Source organism: Cyanistes caeruleus, chromosome 8, assembly GCF_971803275.1.
Source record: "Cyanistes caeruleus chromosome 8, bCyaCae1.hap1.1, whole genome shotgun sequence".
NCBI classification, from domain to species: Eukaryota; Metazoa; Chordata; class Aves; order Passeriformes; family Paridae; genus Cyanistes; species Cyanistes caeruleus.
The window spans coordinates 18472276-18489202 of record NC_141708.1 but is presented as its reverse complement, the minus strand read 5'-3'; the positions used below and the strand labels follow the sequence as shown (position 1 = coordinate 18489202).

General features: G+C 42.1%; 1 protein-coding gene across 2 annotated transcripts in view; it reads right to left on the bottom strand.

The window, feature by feature from the left end:
- ANTXRL (ANTXR like) overlaps positions 1–16927 on the bottom strand; it is a 60075-nt gene that overhangs the window by 12465 nt on the left and 30683 nt on the right. For both annotated transcript variants that reach the window (XM_086900438.1, XM_023929565.2), the window contains 5 exons: positions 15301–15396; positions 14620–14658; positions 11412–11510; positions 10213–10380; positions 8964–9044 (listed from right to left, as the gene is read on the bottom strand). In XM_086900438.1, coding sequence (XP_086756564.1) covers positions 8964–9044; positions 10213–10380; positions 11412–11510; positions 14620–14658; positions 15301–15396 — 483 coding nt within the window. The remainder of the gene's footprint in view (positions 1–8963; positions 9045–10212; positions 10381–11411; positions 11511–14619; positions 14659–15300; positions 15397–16927) is intronic.

The window sequence follows — 16927 nt, the reverse complement described above, 5'->3', positions numbered from 1 at the left end:
ACTTTGCTGAATACCATCCCCACCCCCCAGCTCTCTCATGACTGATACCACATTTTCAGCTTAGGCACACAAGGAAAGAGACCACCCCAGTACTGAAGACAGGGCCATTCAAATTATATGCATCACACTCCATTCAGCAGGAAACTGCATGCTGCTTCCAGCCCTGTCTCAGCAAGGAAATGCAGCAATGGGCTACAGACATCTCCTGACAGAATGGCCAGAGTCACAAGATATCTTGCAGGAATGCACAAAACATCACATGTCTTGGACCTTGCCGAGGCTGTGGCTGAAGTAACACACAGTGCAGATCCACAGCAAAGCCTGTTGATCCTGAGCCCTAAGAAAGCTGAAGTGACAAAGGGAACAGAAAAGAGTAACACTGGGCATAGCCAAAGTTAAGGTCTGTCAGATACACTTCACATTCAGTACCAATCTCAAAATGCTGTCATGCCAGACCAAATCCTACCCAAACCTCAGAAAAATACCTTAACCTAGACCTGCAGTCACATGTGATTTACTGCCTTCCTCTTTCCTGACAGCTTTTATGGATGAGGGTCCCAGAGTGGAGGAAGCAAGGAGAGCCACCGTCAGGTCATGTCATCTACTCAAGGTTATGCAGGGGAAAAAAATGGTATTTACAAGTTCAGGACTTGTGACTCACATCCCTTGCTTTAACCACAGCACCACACATTTCCACACTTGAATGCTGACCAGACTAGAATGTGGTTCAAGAAAAAACAACAGTGGTTGGTTTGCAAAAGATTTTCCTCTTTCCTTTGGTGTTTTCAGGGAAGAGGACGTTGCATTTGTCCATCTCCTAGAATGGGGAGGGCTTTGGAGCACAGCAACAAAAGCAACAAACATTTGCTGGATGCAACAGCCTCAGCCTTGAGGTGTTGGTGGCTTGCTGGGAGCAGCAAATTAGGCCACAAAGGACCATAACTGATCTTGCTCAAACTGCAATTAAGTGTCATCATGCTTTCCTGGGTGAAATATTTGACTGTCTCTCAGGAGCAAGCTGGGATTATTGTGTACACAATGTTATTCACCTGACTAGGGTACAGAATAATGATGGAAACTCAGAGATTCCTGGTAGAAATGGTTATTATTTTTCCTTGCCTCAGCCAAAATTGGAAGATCCTGGCCCACCACAGGATGGGCTGCCTCTTTGTAAAGAGTCTGGAAACAGATACAACTATCACCAATGCTCCTCTGGGTAACTGGCCCCTAAATGGCTCTACTGCTACCTACAGCATGCAGAGAGTAAATCCACAGTTCTCAGCTTCCCCTGCGCTTATCTCATATGGGTTTTCTTCTGGGATGGGACTCATACAGTTCATTATCAGTGCTGGCATGTTGATAAAGCACAGAAAACCTTTTCCCCAAAAGCTCCTGTGTTAAATTGAATGCCTTGGGACACAACCACCTTATTTTAAGAATGAACACACTAGAAAAGCAACTCATGTATCAAAGTCCTAACATGGAACTCTCTGTCCCATTTCAGGTAGGCTATCCTAACACTATGCAAATAGATCCCTGCTATGTTTTCCCTGTGCAGATATCAAGTACCAGCTGTGCATCTTGAAATTACTCTTTTCCATGAGCCAGCTCTGTCCTAGGAACACTATTACATACCCTGCTCTCACCTCAGCACAATCCCCCAACAGTAGAAAAACCCCCAAGTACACCTCCTCTCATTTTTCAAAGGTTTGCTCAACTCAGAGTGCCTGGCCACCAGCATTGCAAGGAGGCACACTGCTCTTGTTAGGCCTCACTTCGAGGTTTCTGTATATACTACTCCTTAATAAGCCAATGAAGACTGAGCTGTGGGCTTGGGCAATTAAATTCCCTAGAAGAAACCTGTAAAGGAGGAAGAAAGCAGGGATTTATTCACATGCCAAAAAAAAACAACAACCCAAACCAACCAGCCTGAACCATTTTTCAATGCTGTATAAACCCCAGTGTTGCCACAGAAAGCACAAGGCATTTGCAGTCCTGTTGCTCCTATCTGTGACTGAAACTGGCATAAAAAGCTGGAATGTTCAAAGCAAGATTAGGTTGACCTTAAGACCTTACACATGCATAGATATGAGTTGTTGTCTAGTGACTTTTGTTACTTGTATAGAGGGAGACTGTGATTTGGGTTTTTTTCTGGTACCACAACACAAATCACAATAGTTTCTACAAGAACAGAGACATCTGGAACTACAGCTCCTTTGAGAAGAGTAGTAAGTCAGTACATTTTGAACTTTAGTTATCGTTCTGTACAGTAACTTTAGTGTGAATAATAGATTGAATACATCCTCTTACACAGTATTTTTTATTTCTGCAGCTCCAACATCTTCAGAAGGTCACAGCATTACACATTCTGCATAATTACTAGAAGTATGCAGTGTAAGCAGAGAGCTAAGGAAGGCTGGGTAGGTCACTTTCTGCAGTGTTACCCAACTCCAAGACAATAAGGGATGCACAGCTCCCAGCAAATCAACTGGAACAGTCAGATGATGTCCAGCATTGATTCAAGGGTGCTGTTGAGAAACAGATGAACATATTGGCTGCAACATACCTGTCCATGTGCAAACTGAGGATCTGTACACAGTCCCAGTAAGTAACCACATGTGAATTTGTGCACTTCTCAAAGAAGCTCTGCCATCAGCACTGCCCTGTAGTAGTACTGTAAGGCCCAAGACAATCTCCAGGCTTCAAGTCAGGCCCTTGGACATGTTGTAGGATTGTGAAGTATCAGTGATGCCTGGAAAACTGTGATAGCAACACAGGAGCCTGTTCTCCCCATGCAGACATGTCAGAGTTGCAGTTAACAAGGGAAAAAAGCCACCAGGCCTTATCCCAAAGATATGTTCCCTATAAAAAACCCCTGAGAATCAGATCTGAAGAAGCTGTTCCTGTATCATAAATATCAGATAAATAGCAAAGTGGTACATATGTTTTAAGAGTAGCAGAAGAGTCCCCTTTCCACCTAACAGAGTCTATTAAGTGCTCAAAGTTCCAGTAGGAACATGGTCTCAGCCTCCTAGAATTACTCTTCATCTCACTCACTGTACAACTGCAGTGCAATGGAAAGGAAGTAACTTATGTAAGCTTCAGCCAGTGCCTTATCCATGAGGCCAATCCTTCCTCATCCTGCTGTGTGCCAAGTAACACCAGCCCTGGGACTTGCACTCATCCTTCACAAGAGCCTCTTGCTCCTGAGCATGCCTCTGGCTGCCAAAGACATGGGCAGACTACTGGTTTGACCTGGGTGCAGACAGGCAGCATCCATCCCCAAAATCTGAACTCCTCTTCCACAACAGAAATAACACAATCCTGGCACAAGTGAGAGCTAATGCAGCATATGGGCTTCTTGTAGGACAGGAAGTTCATTAGTCACTGATTACATGTTTCCAGCTGCAGCACTCAACACATCCTGGGAACTGTGCATTAGGACATTGGTCCCATACCAGAGAGAGGAAGCTGTTTTCCCCCATGGCACGACTGCTAAAGCAGGACTGATTCTTAGAGATACCTGTGGTTTTTTTAAAAAAGAAGAAAGTAGCAAAATGAGAGCTAAATGTGTCACATTTTCATTGCAAGTGAAAAAGTGAGATCACCAACTGTGGCAAGAAATGTCCTCATCTCTTTAATTTTTCAGCAGCTTATAAAGGTGAAAAGCAAAGGGAGAACAGCCCCAGGACCAGGCAGCAGCCACTGATGACTGCAGTCTGAGGGAGCTCAGTGCTGCTTTTCCAGCACCCCCTGTAGCTCTGCCCATTGTTACACAGGCGATTACAACACATCTCCAAGTAAGAGGCAGGGAAGCCTATTAAAAGCCATTACTGGGTCTTGAAGAGAAGTAATTAGAATAAGCTCCAATAGCACGGGTCCGTGGGCAGCCACCCTGGCGTGACAGGCGGGTGCTGCCATCACCGTGGGCTGCACTCACGCTGCTGACCACCTGTAAGTAGCAGCTAGAGAGTAATTATTAGTCATTAATAATTCATAAACTCGGTGTCCCATGATTCATCTAGGGAGTCCTGGCACAACTCTAAACCTCACAGCTGTAAGGAAGGGAAATACTGTGTTGTCATGACTATTTTGTTATTAGGAAAACAAGTAATCACTCAAAATTTGAGGGTAATCAGACCTTCTGAGCTTTAACAAACTTATCAGACTAAGACTGATCACTCTGAAAGGGATGGACAGAATAAGGAACCCATATACTCCTCATTTCAAAGGCTGCTGCTCAAAATTCTTGCTGCTATGTCTTGTTCCAAGTAACTTCAGAGTGAGAACTTGAAAGGATCCAGAAGTTCTGGCTTCTAAAATGACCAGCATCTCATAGATTGTGACAATTTTGGCTGCAAAGCAGCCTTTTAATCTCAGTTTTATGGAACAGAAAAAAAGCAAAAAGGCTCTCAAGAGTTCTGTGCAACAGCTTCTAGTCCCCTTCCCCAGGAATGGGCTTTACACAGGGTAGTACTACTAAAGCATTTATTTTTTTCTAAGTAAAGTTCTAGGGCTATACAAGGGACCGGTGACAGCAAAATCCAGTCCACACTCCCTGTTGCAGATGCAAAATTTTCAATGAAAATAATGAGATCAGGTTTTAAGTCTTTAAAGTAAATGATCAATTCTGCCTGAGAGGAAAAATGTTGGGTTTTTAGTCAAGGACTTTGGTAAACCAAGCCTCTAAGAATTTCCTGCATCAATCAGTACGTGCTGAGAGGCAAAATGGAATGGAATTGCTGAAAGCAGCAACTAACAGACCATTGGAAAACGCCTCCCCTTCCTCTCTGCATTTACTGGGGCTTTCAACATTTAACTGCTGCCATTGGTAACAGCCTACTTTTGAACTATGAGGCCAAGGGAAGAGCTTGAAACTTACATTTTGCAGAGGCTATTAACAATCTGCCCTACCAGCTACTGTGGCTTGTTTGCATGAAATATTTCAAGATAGCCAGACACTAATATTTCCCAAACTCCAACCTTCACAGCAGCTGCTGCAAACACAGAACCAAGCTCAGGAGGACACCAACAGAGTGATGAGAAAGTCTTCAAGGAAAACCGAGTATCTTGAGCAACACATAGCCCCATCCAGGCCATGTGGACACTGACCATCCTGTGGCTGGATGAGCAGTGGCCCCACCTCAGAGCTGTCAATCCCTTTCTTGAGCCAGAAGAGTGACTGCTGGTCCTCTAAGATTTCTGAGCCAGGGTGGGACGACTAACAGCCTAGCTCTAGGGGATCCACCACTGCAGCAGTAGCACAAATGCCTGTGAAAGCTTCACCTTTGCACATTGCAGAAGACCCAGAAACCCACCACAGAGCCACAAGTGCTTTTTCATCACTTCACTCCTCTACTGATGCTGTCTGAGAGCTCAGCAAAACTCCATGCCACAAATAACAGCCTAGCTGCTAATGATGGGGTAGAGCTAAGTGTGTTTATCCCTTGTTGTCCCATCCTGGTGCAACAGAAATTCCTGCTAGAGGTGACCTGAGGAAGTCAAGTGAACAGCATCCTGTGACCCTTCACTGAGGTATTTGCCAAACTAATAAATTTCAGTGGTGGTGCTGTGATATGACCTTGAATGGAGACAGAGGAGGAGCTGTCTGTTAGAGCCAAGCAAAACATTGTGGGCACATGGGAAGGAGCACCAGACCTCATGCTTGGATGGCTTCCTTTAAATAGACAGCTCCAAAAAGCTCCTGTGATTTTCATGAGGATTAATACAGTCCTATTAATACAATCCTGCCTAATACTGATGAATCACCCATCCTGAGATCCATTTCTTGAGAAGTTTATGGTAGACATGAGCCAGGACAGGGGAACTCTCAGAGCTTCAGCCAGCTCCATGATGAAGGAAGAAAAATAGAGGGATGGACAGCAGACCTGCTCACTCACAGGAAAGGACAACCTCTTGCAGCCATCAGTCCCGTATTACTGCACACATGCTTCAGCCTGTACCCCTAGTGCAAGGTTCTTACATACACTCTGGAATGGGCATGAAGACTCCAAAACATATGAGCAGTGCTATTTTTAACTTCATTTCATGATGGGAATGGGTAGGAAGTCATGATTTAAAAATCTGGGATAGCAGTACTGCTGTTGCTGTATGGTTTGCAGACAGGAAGAGAAGAGGCCTGTGTTGTGGGGAAAGCCACTGAACAGCTCTCAAAAAGTGTAACAAACTTTTGCTTCTTTGTGACAAAGCCAGATATGTTGGTGAACACACCAAAACAAACAGAACTATCAAAAATATTTTCTACAAGTATTTTTCAGGCTTTTTGTCAGGGAGAAAAGCTCCCAATTCACAGTATTCATTTTCAAGTGATGAAGAAGCTACAATTTTCAAAAGAGTTTATGAAGATTGCTTAAATGTAAAATAAATTATGTAAATATATACACACACATATATAAAAATCCTTTTTATCTTCCCTCTGTCCTAAAAGCTTCGTAAAAAAAAAATATTTCTCTCCCTGTCCTGTGGATATTCTCTTCTCCATAATAACTATTTTCATTATGCAGAAAAAAGTGGTCTGTTATAATTTCATCCTACAGCTGCAAAAAGGAACTTATGCCCAACTGAAGCAGACAAAATGGAAAAAGGAAGCTTTTTTTTAAAATGGAAATAAACTGTAAAACAGAAATTCAGAAAAATGAAACTTCAGTGAATCTTGTTCCAATGGGAAACAACTTCTATCTCTGGTAATCCCTGAAAATATAATGGAAATAACATGTTTGATTCTGAGAACTTTGGATTTAGGACTTTTCCAAGTCCTAATGAATCCAAATGTCACTCCCAAAACAGAGTTAAGTTGTGTTCTTTTTGCTTTCTAAGCTCTACATTTTCCTGAACAACAAAGACAGCTATGAAGTGACCTTAAAGGAAAAGAAAAGGTGCACTTAGACCCCACCAAGAACTGCTTCCCCCGCTCCCCCACCCCAATCCCTCAAAACCACACAAACCAAAGCAATCTCTCGCTCCAAGACCACCGCACAGTCCCTGGTCTCTGGATGGCAGAGTCTGGAAGAACACCACGTACCAAGGCATGGCAGGCTGAACATTCCTGTCTCCCCAACCCCAAGCTGAATGCTCTGAATGCCAGCACAGCTGGGCAAGGAGTGACCTTGTCCTTCCTGGGCTGAGGTGAGCAGAGCTGTGGCTCTGCTATCCAGGGCTCCAAGCTGTCCTTGCTGCTGCTCACTCCCAGCACTGACCTGCTCCCACAGCTCTTCAGCCACAATGATGAGTGTGCACATGTGAGGATGCTCACATTTGCTTACCTGCACATACAGGTGGATTTACACACATCCCCCATAACCTAACTTACAAGGACTCAATTGTCCACTGAGAGACTGCTACTAGAGAAGTTACCCAAAGAATAAATAATAAACTTGCTCCTTTCTGTGCTAGTTTTCTCCATAAAATACAGGCCTGTGATTTTTTTTTTTTTTTAAACAGCAGAAGTCTGTCTAGTTATTTTCTTGTTTCACTTTCAATATTCTTCAGCCTTAGTTAATTTCACAGACCAGAGAACAGAGATGATTCTATGATTCCACTGGATCTGGCTCAATAGGATTCTTTCCACCCTATTTCCCAGATGTATATTTGATTTTTTTTTTTATGTTACCCCTGATACAATAATCCTTCAGCTTGCTGTTTTACATTGGCTCTTTTCAGCCCCTTGTTCTCCCTGCAGCAGAGCTGGGAGGCAAGGAACTGAGGATCCCTGTTCTGAGCCAGCCCCCTGCATGTTTCTTGACCATGCTGGCTAACAGAGGCTCTGTTGTGCTCTGCACTGATAGAAACGCCCCAGCCAAGGGAGTGAAAGGCAGAGGATAGATTCATATTATACAATGTTAGTGCTATCAAAATACAGCTGGACCTAAAGAGCCTATTCAGAAGCTCTAGATCGTGCTTAAAAAGTAAATAAGGTGTCTCAAACACAGCTGCCTTGAAAATGCAGCTTTAGTGAAACATTTAAGACCATTTTACAAAGTAGTATAAGAAGCTGGGTTTGTTCTCTTGGTTTCCTTATGTGCCAAAAGAAAAATGGAAGTGATTAAACTTTTAATACTGATGCAGCATGCTTGGTTAATGACTAGACAAATGACTTAACAATATTTTGCCAAAAGCAAGAAACATGCAACTTACTGCCCCAGCTGATGCAAGTTTGAGGTACTTTTAAAGTCTGTCATTAGGTGTGAAAGCTACCCAGGCAAACAAGCCTGGGCATCTGCACCAGTCCTGTCCCCAGAAAGGCACTTTATGGACCCTATTGCTGTAACTCCATAATCCCCTCACCTGAGAGCCAAGGTGATGAAATGTATGGACTCTGCCCTCAGGGGAGAGAAAGATGCTGTTGTGTCTGCTTAGTTCTCATGTTACAAAGAACCATTGCAGAAAGCAAAAGCTTGATGGTGAAACAGCTCAGAGCAGCAGCACTGAATTCTTAGGGAGCTGTCCCCTCAGAGTAACAAAATAGAGACAACCATAACAGTGCCAGGCTCACATGGGGAAACAGAGCCCTGAACTAAGCTATTGCCAGTGACCCAGGGACAGCACACAGACATCTTTTGTGGCTCTGAAAAGCACAAACTCCCAGCTTCCTCCCAGGAGGAATCTACTCCTGACCTACTTTTGGCCAAGAGACTTCATCAAGGCAGGAGATAGTCCTTGCCTATGTATAGGAGATGACTGAGAAAAGTGTCTGCATACAACTCAACACCAACTGTTCTCCATTAACCTTGCTATGATTTGTTTTTTCCTCATCTGTTCAGTTCATGATCTCTCAATAATCATTGAACTCCATTATTAAATCCAAGAAACATTAAAAATGTTTACCTTTTAGCTTTAGGGCAATGTGAAAAGAGACAAGCTTATTAAAAAAAATGGACTGACTGTGAGGAAAGAGCACTGCTGCTGCTAACAGAAGTGGTGCCAGTGCATTTGAGATGCCTTACCTTATCCCCTGGCTGTGGTCTCATAAGAGAGACTTGGTCATAGCCTCGTCGAACCAAAGCCCACAGTGCATCAAGTTTACCCTGCAATTATGGGGGAAAAAAAAAAAAAAGACTAAATATGACAAAGAAATGTGGTGAAAATAGCATGAGATTAAACAACAGGTGGGTTGGTATAGCTTTTCTGTATTAAGCTGTCTGCACACACACTGGTCCTGCGCCCTGGCCCCTGTACACTGTTTATCTCGACAACCAGATGATCCTCAGTGGGGTAACACCCAAGATGCAGAAAGCCAAATACCCAATATGAAGTGAGGATGAGAGTAGATTAATGTGAACAACTCCCTTAAGAAGCACAATTAGACAGGCATTACTTTAAAGCGCTAATCTTACTTTAGGTGTTACAAAAGGCAGAACAAAAATACAGTACAGATGGGAAGAGAACTGAAGCATGGACAAACACCACAAGAATACCTGCCTAGGAAGGCTTTAAAGTTCACAGATGCTTTTCAGAAACATTTAAGCACTGTTTAACTGATCTGTGAGTTAGCAGGGGAAGGAGGAACTCATCCCACAAAGCACTGTTTTGGGACATGGCTATAGATTCCTGGGATGAGCATGGTATGCTGCAGCCTTGACTGTGCTAGCCCTAGAGCTTCCTTCTCTGTAAGCAGAGAAAACAGCTCTTCCCTGCCTTTAGGGTTGTGTGAGGATACATACATTAAAAGACATTGAAAGACCAGATATTATCATGACATGGGAGAATTGAGGACAAAAATATGGAAAGACTGAGTGACTTGGTCAAAAATCAAATACTACTGTGTTGTGGTTGAACTAGGGGGAAGCAGAGTTGGATCCCAGGCCCTTACCACAATGCAGTCAAAGCAAGAACACTGCTCTTTATCTGATCCTTTTCCATGCTGCCTTGAGATGGCAGAAAACAGCACCTGCCCTCCCTAAGGTTTAAGGGATCTGCTGTTGTACCCCAGGCAAGGGTACTTGAAAAACAGCGTGAGATGAGGAAAGGAAGATCTCTGCTCATGCCCTCTACTCTTCTCAAAAAAATATGGCAACACAGAGCCAAGTGAAGTACACAATCCAAAACCAGGCCAAGGTGAGGATTACTGGCCACTTTTCTAAACAGGTTCTCTCAGCTCTGCTGGAAGAAAGGCTGTGCTGAGAAAGTGGGATATAGCACTGTGACATGAGAGACTTACAATGGAGAGGTAAAATTGAGAGTCCAACACATTACCTTGATTGGAGTGTACCATTTTCGCTGGGAAGGTGGTTTTCTCACATGGGGCTTCTTTGGCTTGGGTTCCCATGGCTCATACTCCTGTTCTGGCAACTTAATAATAGCATTTTTGGGTTTCTCCAATTTTGCTCCTTCCTCTGTTGACCCCTTGTCTCCCCAGCGCACCTGATGTCAGGAGAGCACACTGTAAGAAGACACTTCAGCAGTCCCCACCAGCAGGTCGTTTCCACATGTATTAATCTAGTTCCCATCTACCATTCTAGTAGACCAAGTGCTACCAGGAATTAAGTCAAACTTATAAAAGCACCAAACTCCCACTGTAATCAGAAATACACAATAAGAATTAAATAGTCTCATTCAAAAACTGCTGGAACTACTAGCCTTTGCACATTCCAGTAATCTAAGGTGTTGTGGGAATTCACAGCATGTGGGGCAGATGAGAATCATCAAGGCTGGTAAGAGCTCTAAGATGGATTGAGTTAACCCAGCACCACTAAAGCAAATCTCAGGTGCCACATCCACACACCTTTTCAACACTTCCAGGGATGGTGATTCCATCACTTCCATAGACAGCCTGTTCCAACTCCTAATCACCCTTCCAGTGAAGACATTTTTCCCAATATCTAATATCTTAATATCTGTTTTTGTTGTGTGACATAGCTCAAGCAGAAAAGTGACTCTGCATATAAAAACAATATATGATCCATGGTGTCACGTTCAGCATACATTCTCAGCATCAAGGATAAAATTCTTCCAAGGAAAATGGTTAAGGATATTAAGACACAATACTTCATCTGCAGTCTTGCAGGAACTTGCTGAGAAGTCTCCCCTGCCATAGAAACCAGACACTGCATAGACAGTACCCTCAAATATAAAACCAGTGGAGCTTTGCCTGAGTTTCCTCTGACAAGACAACTGGTTAAATTTGCACCAAAGGGTTTGACTGGTGAGATTAAAAGTTCTTTTGGTGCTTATCACATTTTTTTTCTCTGGCTCATAATGCTAGATTCATTTAATTATTCATGCAAATTATAGCAGCTTGATGCCTGTCACTTGGACAGCAGGTGCGAATTAAGTAGACAAGCCCTGATTAAATCTCAACCTCTGGTTCTCTTCAAAAATCACATGAAAACATAGTGGTACAATTTTCAGTTATTTGTGATGGGATTTATAACATTAAAGAATAAGCTAAATACCTCCATCCTCTTAATCCCACCAACACCTCGACCTCCATAATAAGATGCATCCACGGTTGGCCACTTCTTCTTTGGCAATCCATCTTCATCATCTGAGTCCTGTGGGAAAGACAGGGAGATATTAATGCTGTTCTCACATAAAAAGCATAAACTGTGGAAAACAGCTGAACATCCTATGGTCCAATCCTTGGATATCTGGCTTTGTGTGTTATGCTTATTTTCTGACAAAAACTAAAAAAGGCTCTTTTCTCTGCAGCTGCAATTTTAACTAGGGAATCCAGAGAGGATTGCCTATTCCTCCGTCCAGGCTGCTTTTATTTAACCAAATATGCATTGAGCTCCAAAATCCCAACTGATTTGTAAGGAAAGGCAAAGTACAGATGAATTGTACATATACTGTGCTATGCAGAAAATGCAGTGATGAGTCAGCCCAAAGAAATAATTTATTAGTTTCACTTTTAGAACTTAATGTTACCTAACAGAGGAAAAAAAAAAAAAAGCAACTACTGTTGACTTTTCTAGCATGTGCCTCAGACCCTTTTCTCATATCAGCTGTAACCAATTATTCTACACTGTTTGATACTTTGTGGAGTCTGGCTCAAGCTGTACAGTTTGGAATAGGGTTTAGACAGGAGCATCTCACAATTATCAGGGAGATCAGAACCAGAGCAATCATAAAGAATAAAGATTATTTTTCTGGAACATGTGAGAGTCTGAATCAGGAATTAAATTCAGGTTAATTTTTCTGTTCTTGCCTAACTAAAAGCTGGCATATGGTTCTGGTTCAACAAGCCTGGGAATACATCTCCAACTCTATCATCCTGACCCAAGAGAAGTAACTGGGATTTCTCACACTCCATATCATTACAGTAAATTGAGGCACCTGAAAGTCACAGTCTAACACTCTCCAAGTACACATATAGCTGAGGAGAGGGTACAACAAGCCTCCTACAGTATTTTCTTAATTCCTCTAAACACTGTACCTCATGCCGATACGCAGATGTGCTTGCTGCTCTTGGACTGGCCATGCACAGTGCTCTCTGCTACTGTACCCCACTACAAATATGTTTCTAGAAACACTACCTGAACTTAATTTTTAATTAAAAAAAACCCCTAACAAACAAAAGAATTGAATGCCAAATACTATAGAGACATAAATTACTGTTACATTACTAGATGGCATTTTCACAAAGTTGCCCCACATGCTTCTATTGGAATGGAAAAGGAATTAAGAGCCCCAAAGACAATAACAGCTTTTTAAAACCATGCTTTAATTTTTGTCTGTTTGTATTTACTTCTTAGGTTATGCCCTGGAGAAAGGTATTTTCAACAGTTATTCAGTGACATGTGGGCTCAGCTACAGTTCAACAGGTCAGTTCCTCCAGAAAATTCTTTAGTAGGGCCAGGCAAGACTAGAGTTGACATTTGCATTAACTAGTAAGGGGAGTTTGAGTTTTTGGGGTTTTTATTGTTGTAGTTTGGCTTTTTTGTGTTTGCTTTACCTTTTTTTTTTTTTTTTTCCTGTTATTTTGTTTTTATCCTAAATTGGGGAAATAAATACACAATGAATTTATTGTGGTTTGGTGTAGTTTCAGGAAGCTTTTTTTGGAGAGTGCAACAAATACACAAATTTTATCCCATTTCATGCCACATTTAACCAGTACCCAGTGAAATGCATCAGCATTTTAAATTAATTTATATTTGATTACATTGTGAACATGAGTATTATATAAGATACTCTGCCTCTTCCATGCAATGTAACACAGATTTCAAGTGTTCATGTCCAACAGCTCTTACTGCTGTTACCCTAGCAGGACAGAGTCAATAGTAACAGCTGATACTTTTCCTCTTGATAAAGGATTTATACAAAATATCTCTGACACTGAACGCACAGCAAAGCAACATGAGCAGCTATCACACAGGAATCTAACCTTGTGCTTCAGAACAAGGTTTACACACCTATATTCAATTTAATAGTAGCAATACCACACTGTATCAGCTGAAGGGCAGGCCACCATACCTGGGGAGTCTAATACTAAATGTAATTAAATCCCTTACACAGTTAAATTTTTTACGATGCACAATTATTACAACCCATCCTGGATAAAGACAAGGCCAAGAAAAGGGATGGATAACATCTGTGTTCTGCATTACTCCTGGAGGCTTACATCAGTTCATTCTCTTTGACTGCATTTAAAATTGCAAAGTATCTGGAACTTCTGCAGGGGTGTGAAGATGCTCTCTGAGACCTCCTTCAAGTGCAGCATGGCTGCACCTGCAGGCTTTGTGACAGCACTAATCACACTAACTCCAGCATGAACTCTGGTGTGCATTCTGAAGTTAACCTGTCACAGTGCTGCTGCTCAGCACACGTAACAGGGTCACATTCATACTAGTGGTGGCCTCTAGCAACCTCAAAACAGCAGCTGTGGTTGCCTCCTTACATTCGTGCCAAGTTACAGCAAGTTAACAGTAAACCATAAGCTTCTCTTCTGGGTTAGGCAACTATTTTTCCATTATTTAACTGTCTGTGCCCAGGAAAGAAATAAAGGCAGGCTTTTCTCTGGAGGTGCTTTTATTTACTAGTATTGTTCTCATGAAAGTAGTGTGGTGAAACTAAACTGAGGTCAGGGTCAGTAAGTTACTGTCCACAAAGGAGCTAAATACAATCCTGCCTCAAACAGCTCAAAACCTAAATGGAGAAAGGCTAACTGTCCTTCCAAAGGTCACTCTGCAGAAGAGCCACAGCCAGGCCAGGCTTTTGTCTCCTCTCCTGTAGCAAAGCCACAAGAATGTGGCCTTTGCTGTCCTTTTTTCTAGCTGCCAGACTTCCTTACTGCCAATCTGGGCTAAACTGCTGCTGAGAACAATGGCAGCTTTACTGGAGGAGGGACAGCTGTCAGCACAGCTTGAGAAGCAAAGATTTGCTTACACACCTGTTTGATGCACAGCAGAAGGAACAAAATACCACAGGAACTGTTGGCCTGTGGATTTTTGAGTTATGCAACTGTTCTCCTGCTGAATGGAAGCAGTTTAGCTGTATGGATATAAAGAGGCCAGAAGGCAGAAATAACTGTCCTGACCCAGAGGATTTCCTCTCACAGCCTTTAAGGTGTCATTAAGACACCCACAGGGCTGACATTCCTGGGCAGCACAGTACACTACAGTGGCTGCAGACAGCGCCACAGCTCAAAAATAGCACACTTACAGGCTCTGGAGGTGGTGGTGGAGGCGGCTCCTTGATCACCTGGAATAAACAAATAATGGAGAAATCTGAGACAATGGTAGGCTTCGTCCATCTCAATACTATGTCCTCCCTGCTTTCTTGCCTGCGTCACAAATGAGTCACTCTGCTTCATTTCCCCCATTCAGTCCTCTCATTGGCCCCATTGAAAATAAACCCAGATGAGATGAAAAATACCATATAATTACTAAGTTAGTGCAAAGTTATTCTCTCAAAGTATGAAGCTCCTCTGAATAAATTAAAGAAATCCCAACTAACAAAATGCAAAAAAAAACCTGACTCTTATTTTTAAAGAGGACCATAACAGCTTATGCACACATTAGTAAATCAATTCCATTACACTTTTAGGCAACAGAATTCAAAGCTGGTATAAAGGAGGTCTTGATCCCTACAGAAACTTAAGTCACAGTCATGAGCTTATTTAAAATTCTTGTTCACTGTAAAAAATCACACAGGCCTTGAAACAATCAAAAACCCAGACAAGAAAAACTTGAACATGCACTTTAAGTAAATTGTTGAACCAGGGCTTCACAAATGTGGGGTTTTTTTAAAGCAAGGTTAACCACCCACTCCAACACTTTAACTCTGTGCCTTGGCAGAGAATAGATGAAAACTAGTCAATAGAATAAAAAAATCTGTACTTACCACTGTGCAACAAAGGGGCCAAAACCACCACAGAAGAGCCAGACCCAGCAGCAGAAAGAGAATCAGAAGAGCAATGAAAAGGATGGTCCCAGTCAGCTGCAAGCAAGATGTTAATTTCTGAGTTACCTTTGTATGTCTCAAAGAAGGCAGGAGTCCTGAAGTTACATATTTAGAGTCAGCTTTCCCTCACTGCGAGGTCTCAGGTAGATTGTGCAGTCAATCACTATTATCATTAGGATCACATCAGTATCTGAAGTCACAAAACCAGGGAAGCAGCTCCTCTTTGCAGTGTGCATATGTATAATTTATGTACTGATTTATGGTATGTTTATAGCCCACTAGATTCAAGAAGGTTAAACTTGTATAAAACCCATTCTGGACAAGTCCCTTAAAAGTCCCATACTGTCAGAATGGCATTGCAAGCTACATGCCCACAGACCCTCAGGTGTGCAGAGTAACCTTTCATTCCTAGAGATACAGAACATGCAAATGCTGATATTCAAAGAATGGGAATACTGGAATATTGGAGCTCAGACCTGAGGGGTAACAGTCCACATGTCAGTAGCACAGTACAGAGCACAACTTGCTCAGGGCATCAGCTCCCAAAGCTGCCTCTTGACTCAAACCACTCACACAACCTTGGCCTAGGTGATTTTGCAAACCCGTCAGTAATGCTGTTTGTTCTTGGTGTGCTTCTTAGTGCTGACTTGACTATTTTAAATGAGATAATGTAATAGTTATCTTAAGCATTTCTGATTCTTATATTCACTGATCTCTCAGAAGAGAACAGTTAGACTCTGGGGATATACCTTCAAAATCAAAGTCAAATTTTCTTTAAAAATACTAGAAAAAAATCCAAGTGGTAACACTTGAAATGAGCTTTTCAGAGCAACTGACAATCAAAGAGAATCACAGCTCTGATTTTTCTGTGCAAATCTTGATGGATCCTTTGCACTTGAAGCATTTAATGTTAATGCATTCAGAAAACATATTAATTCTCTATTGCTCTGAAGAATCAGGTTTTTGTATGCTGCTTTCTTCCTGCAGAACATACAGAGCATGTGGCTTTTGGAAAGTAAAAATTTGGTTTACATGGGCAGTGGTGTGCTGAGACATGCTCCACCATTGGACTGTACTGGGTTCTGTAATGAAATTAACTCTGGTGTTTCAGCTATTTATATATATAATATATTCTGGGAAAAGAAGCCTCTTCAATGGTAGATTTTCAAAATTTAAGAAGAGAGTCAATTCACCAGCAACAGGGTGTCTGGGAACAGGAAAAACTTAGTAGGAAACTAGAGGAAAGTTTGGGGCTAGAAGGATGTGAAAAGACCTTGAAGAAAAAGGTCTGTCAATCAGGCTGAAGAAAGAGGAGCTGGCTAGAGAGGAAGCTGTAAGATATTTTCAAAGGATACATGGGATAAAGGGATAGAAGCCAAATTTCAAAAGTGATTTCTATATGATAAAGTCTGTGAGATTCACCTTATTAAATCTGAAACTATTTGCTGAATTTCCATGACACCAAAATTGATGCTTAGCCCCTTCTTACAACAGGGATTCCCTTCACCCTTCTAAGTGCATTTTTCTTCCCCTCAGGCAAGGAAAAGGCTGAGGGTGGAAAGTACCA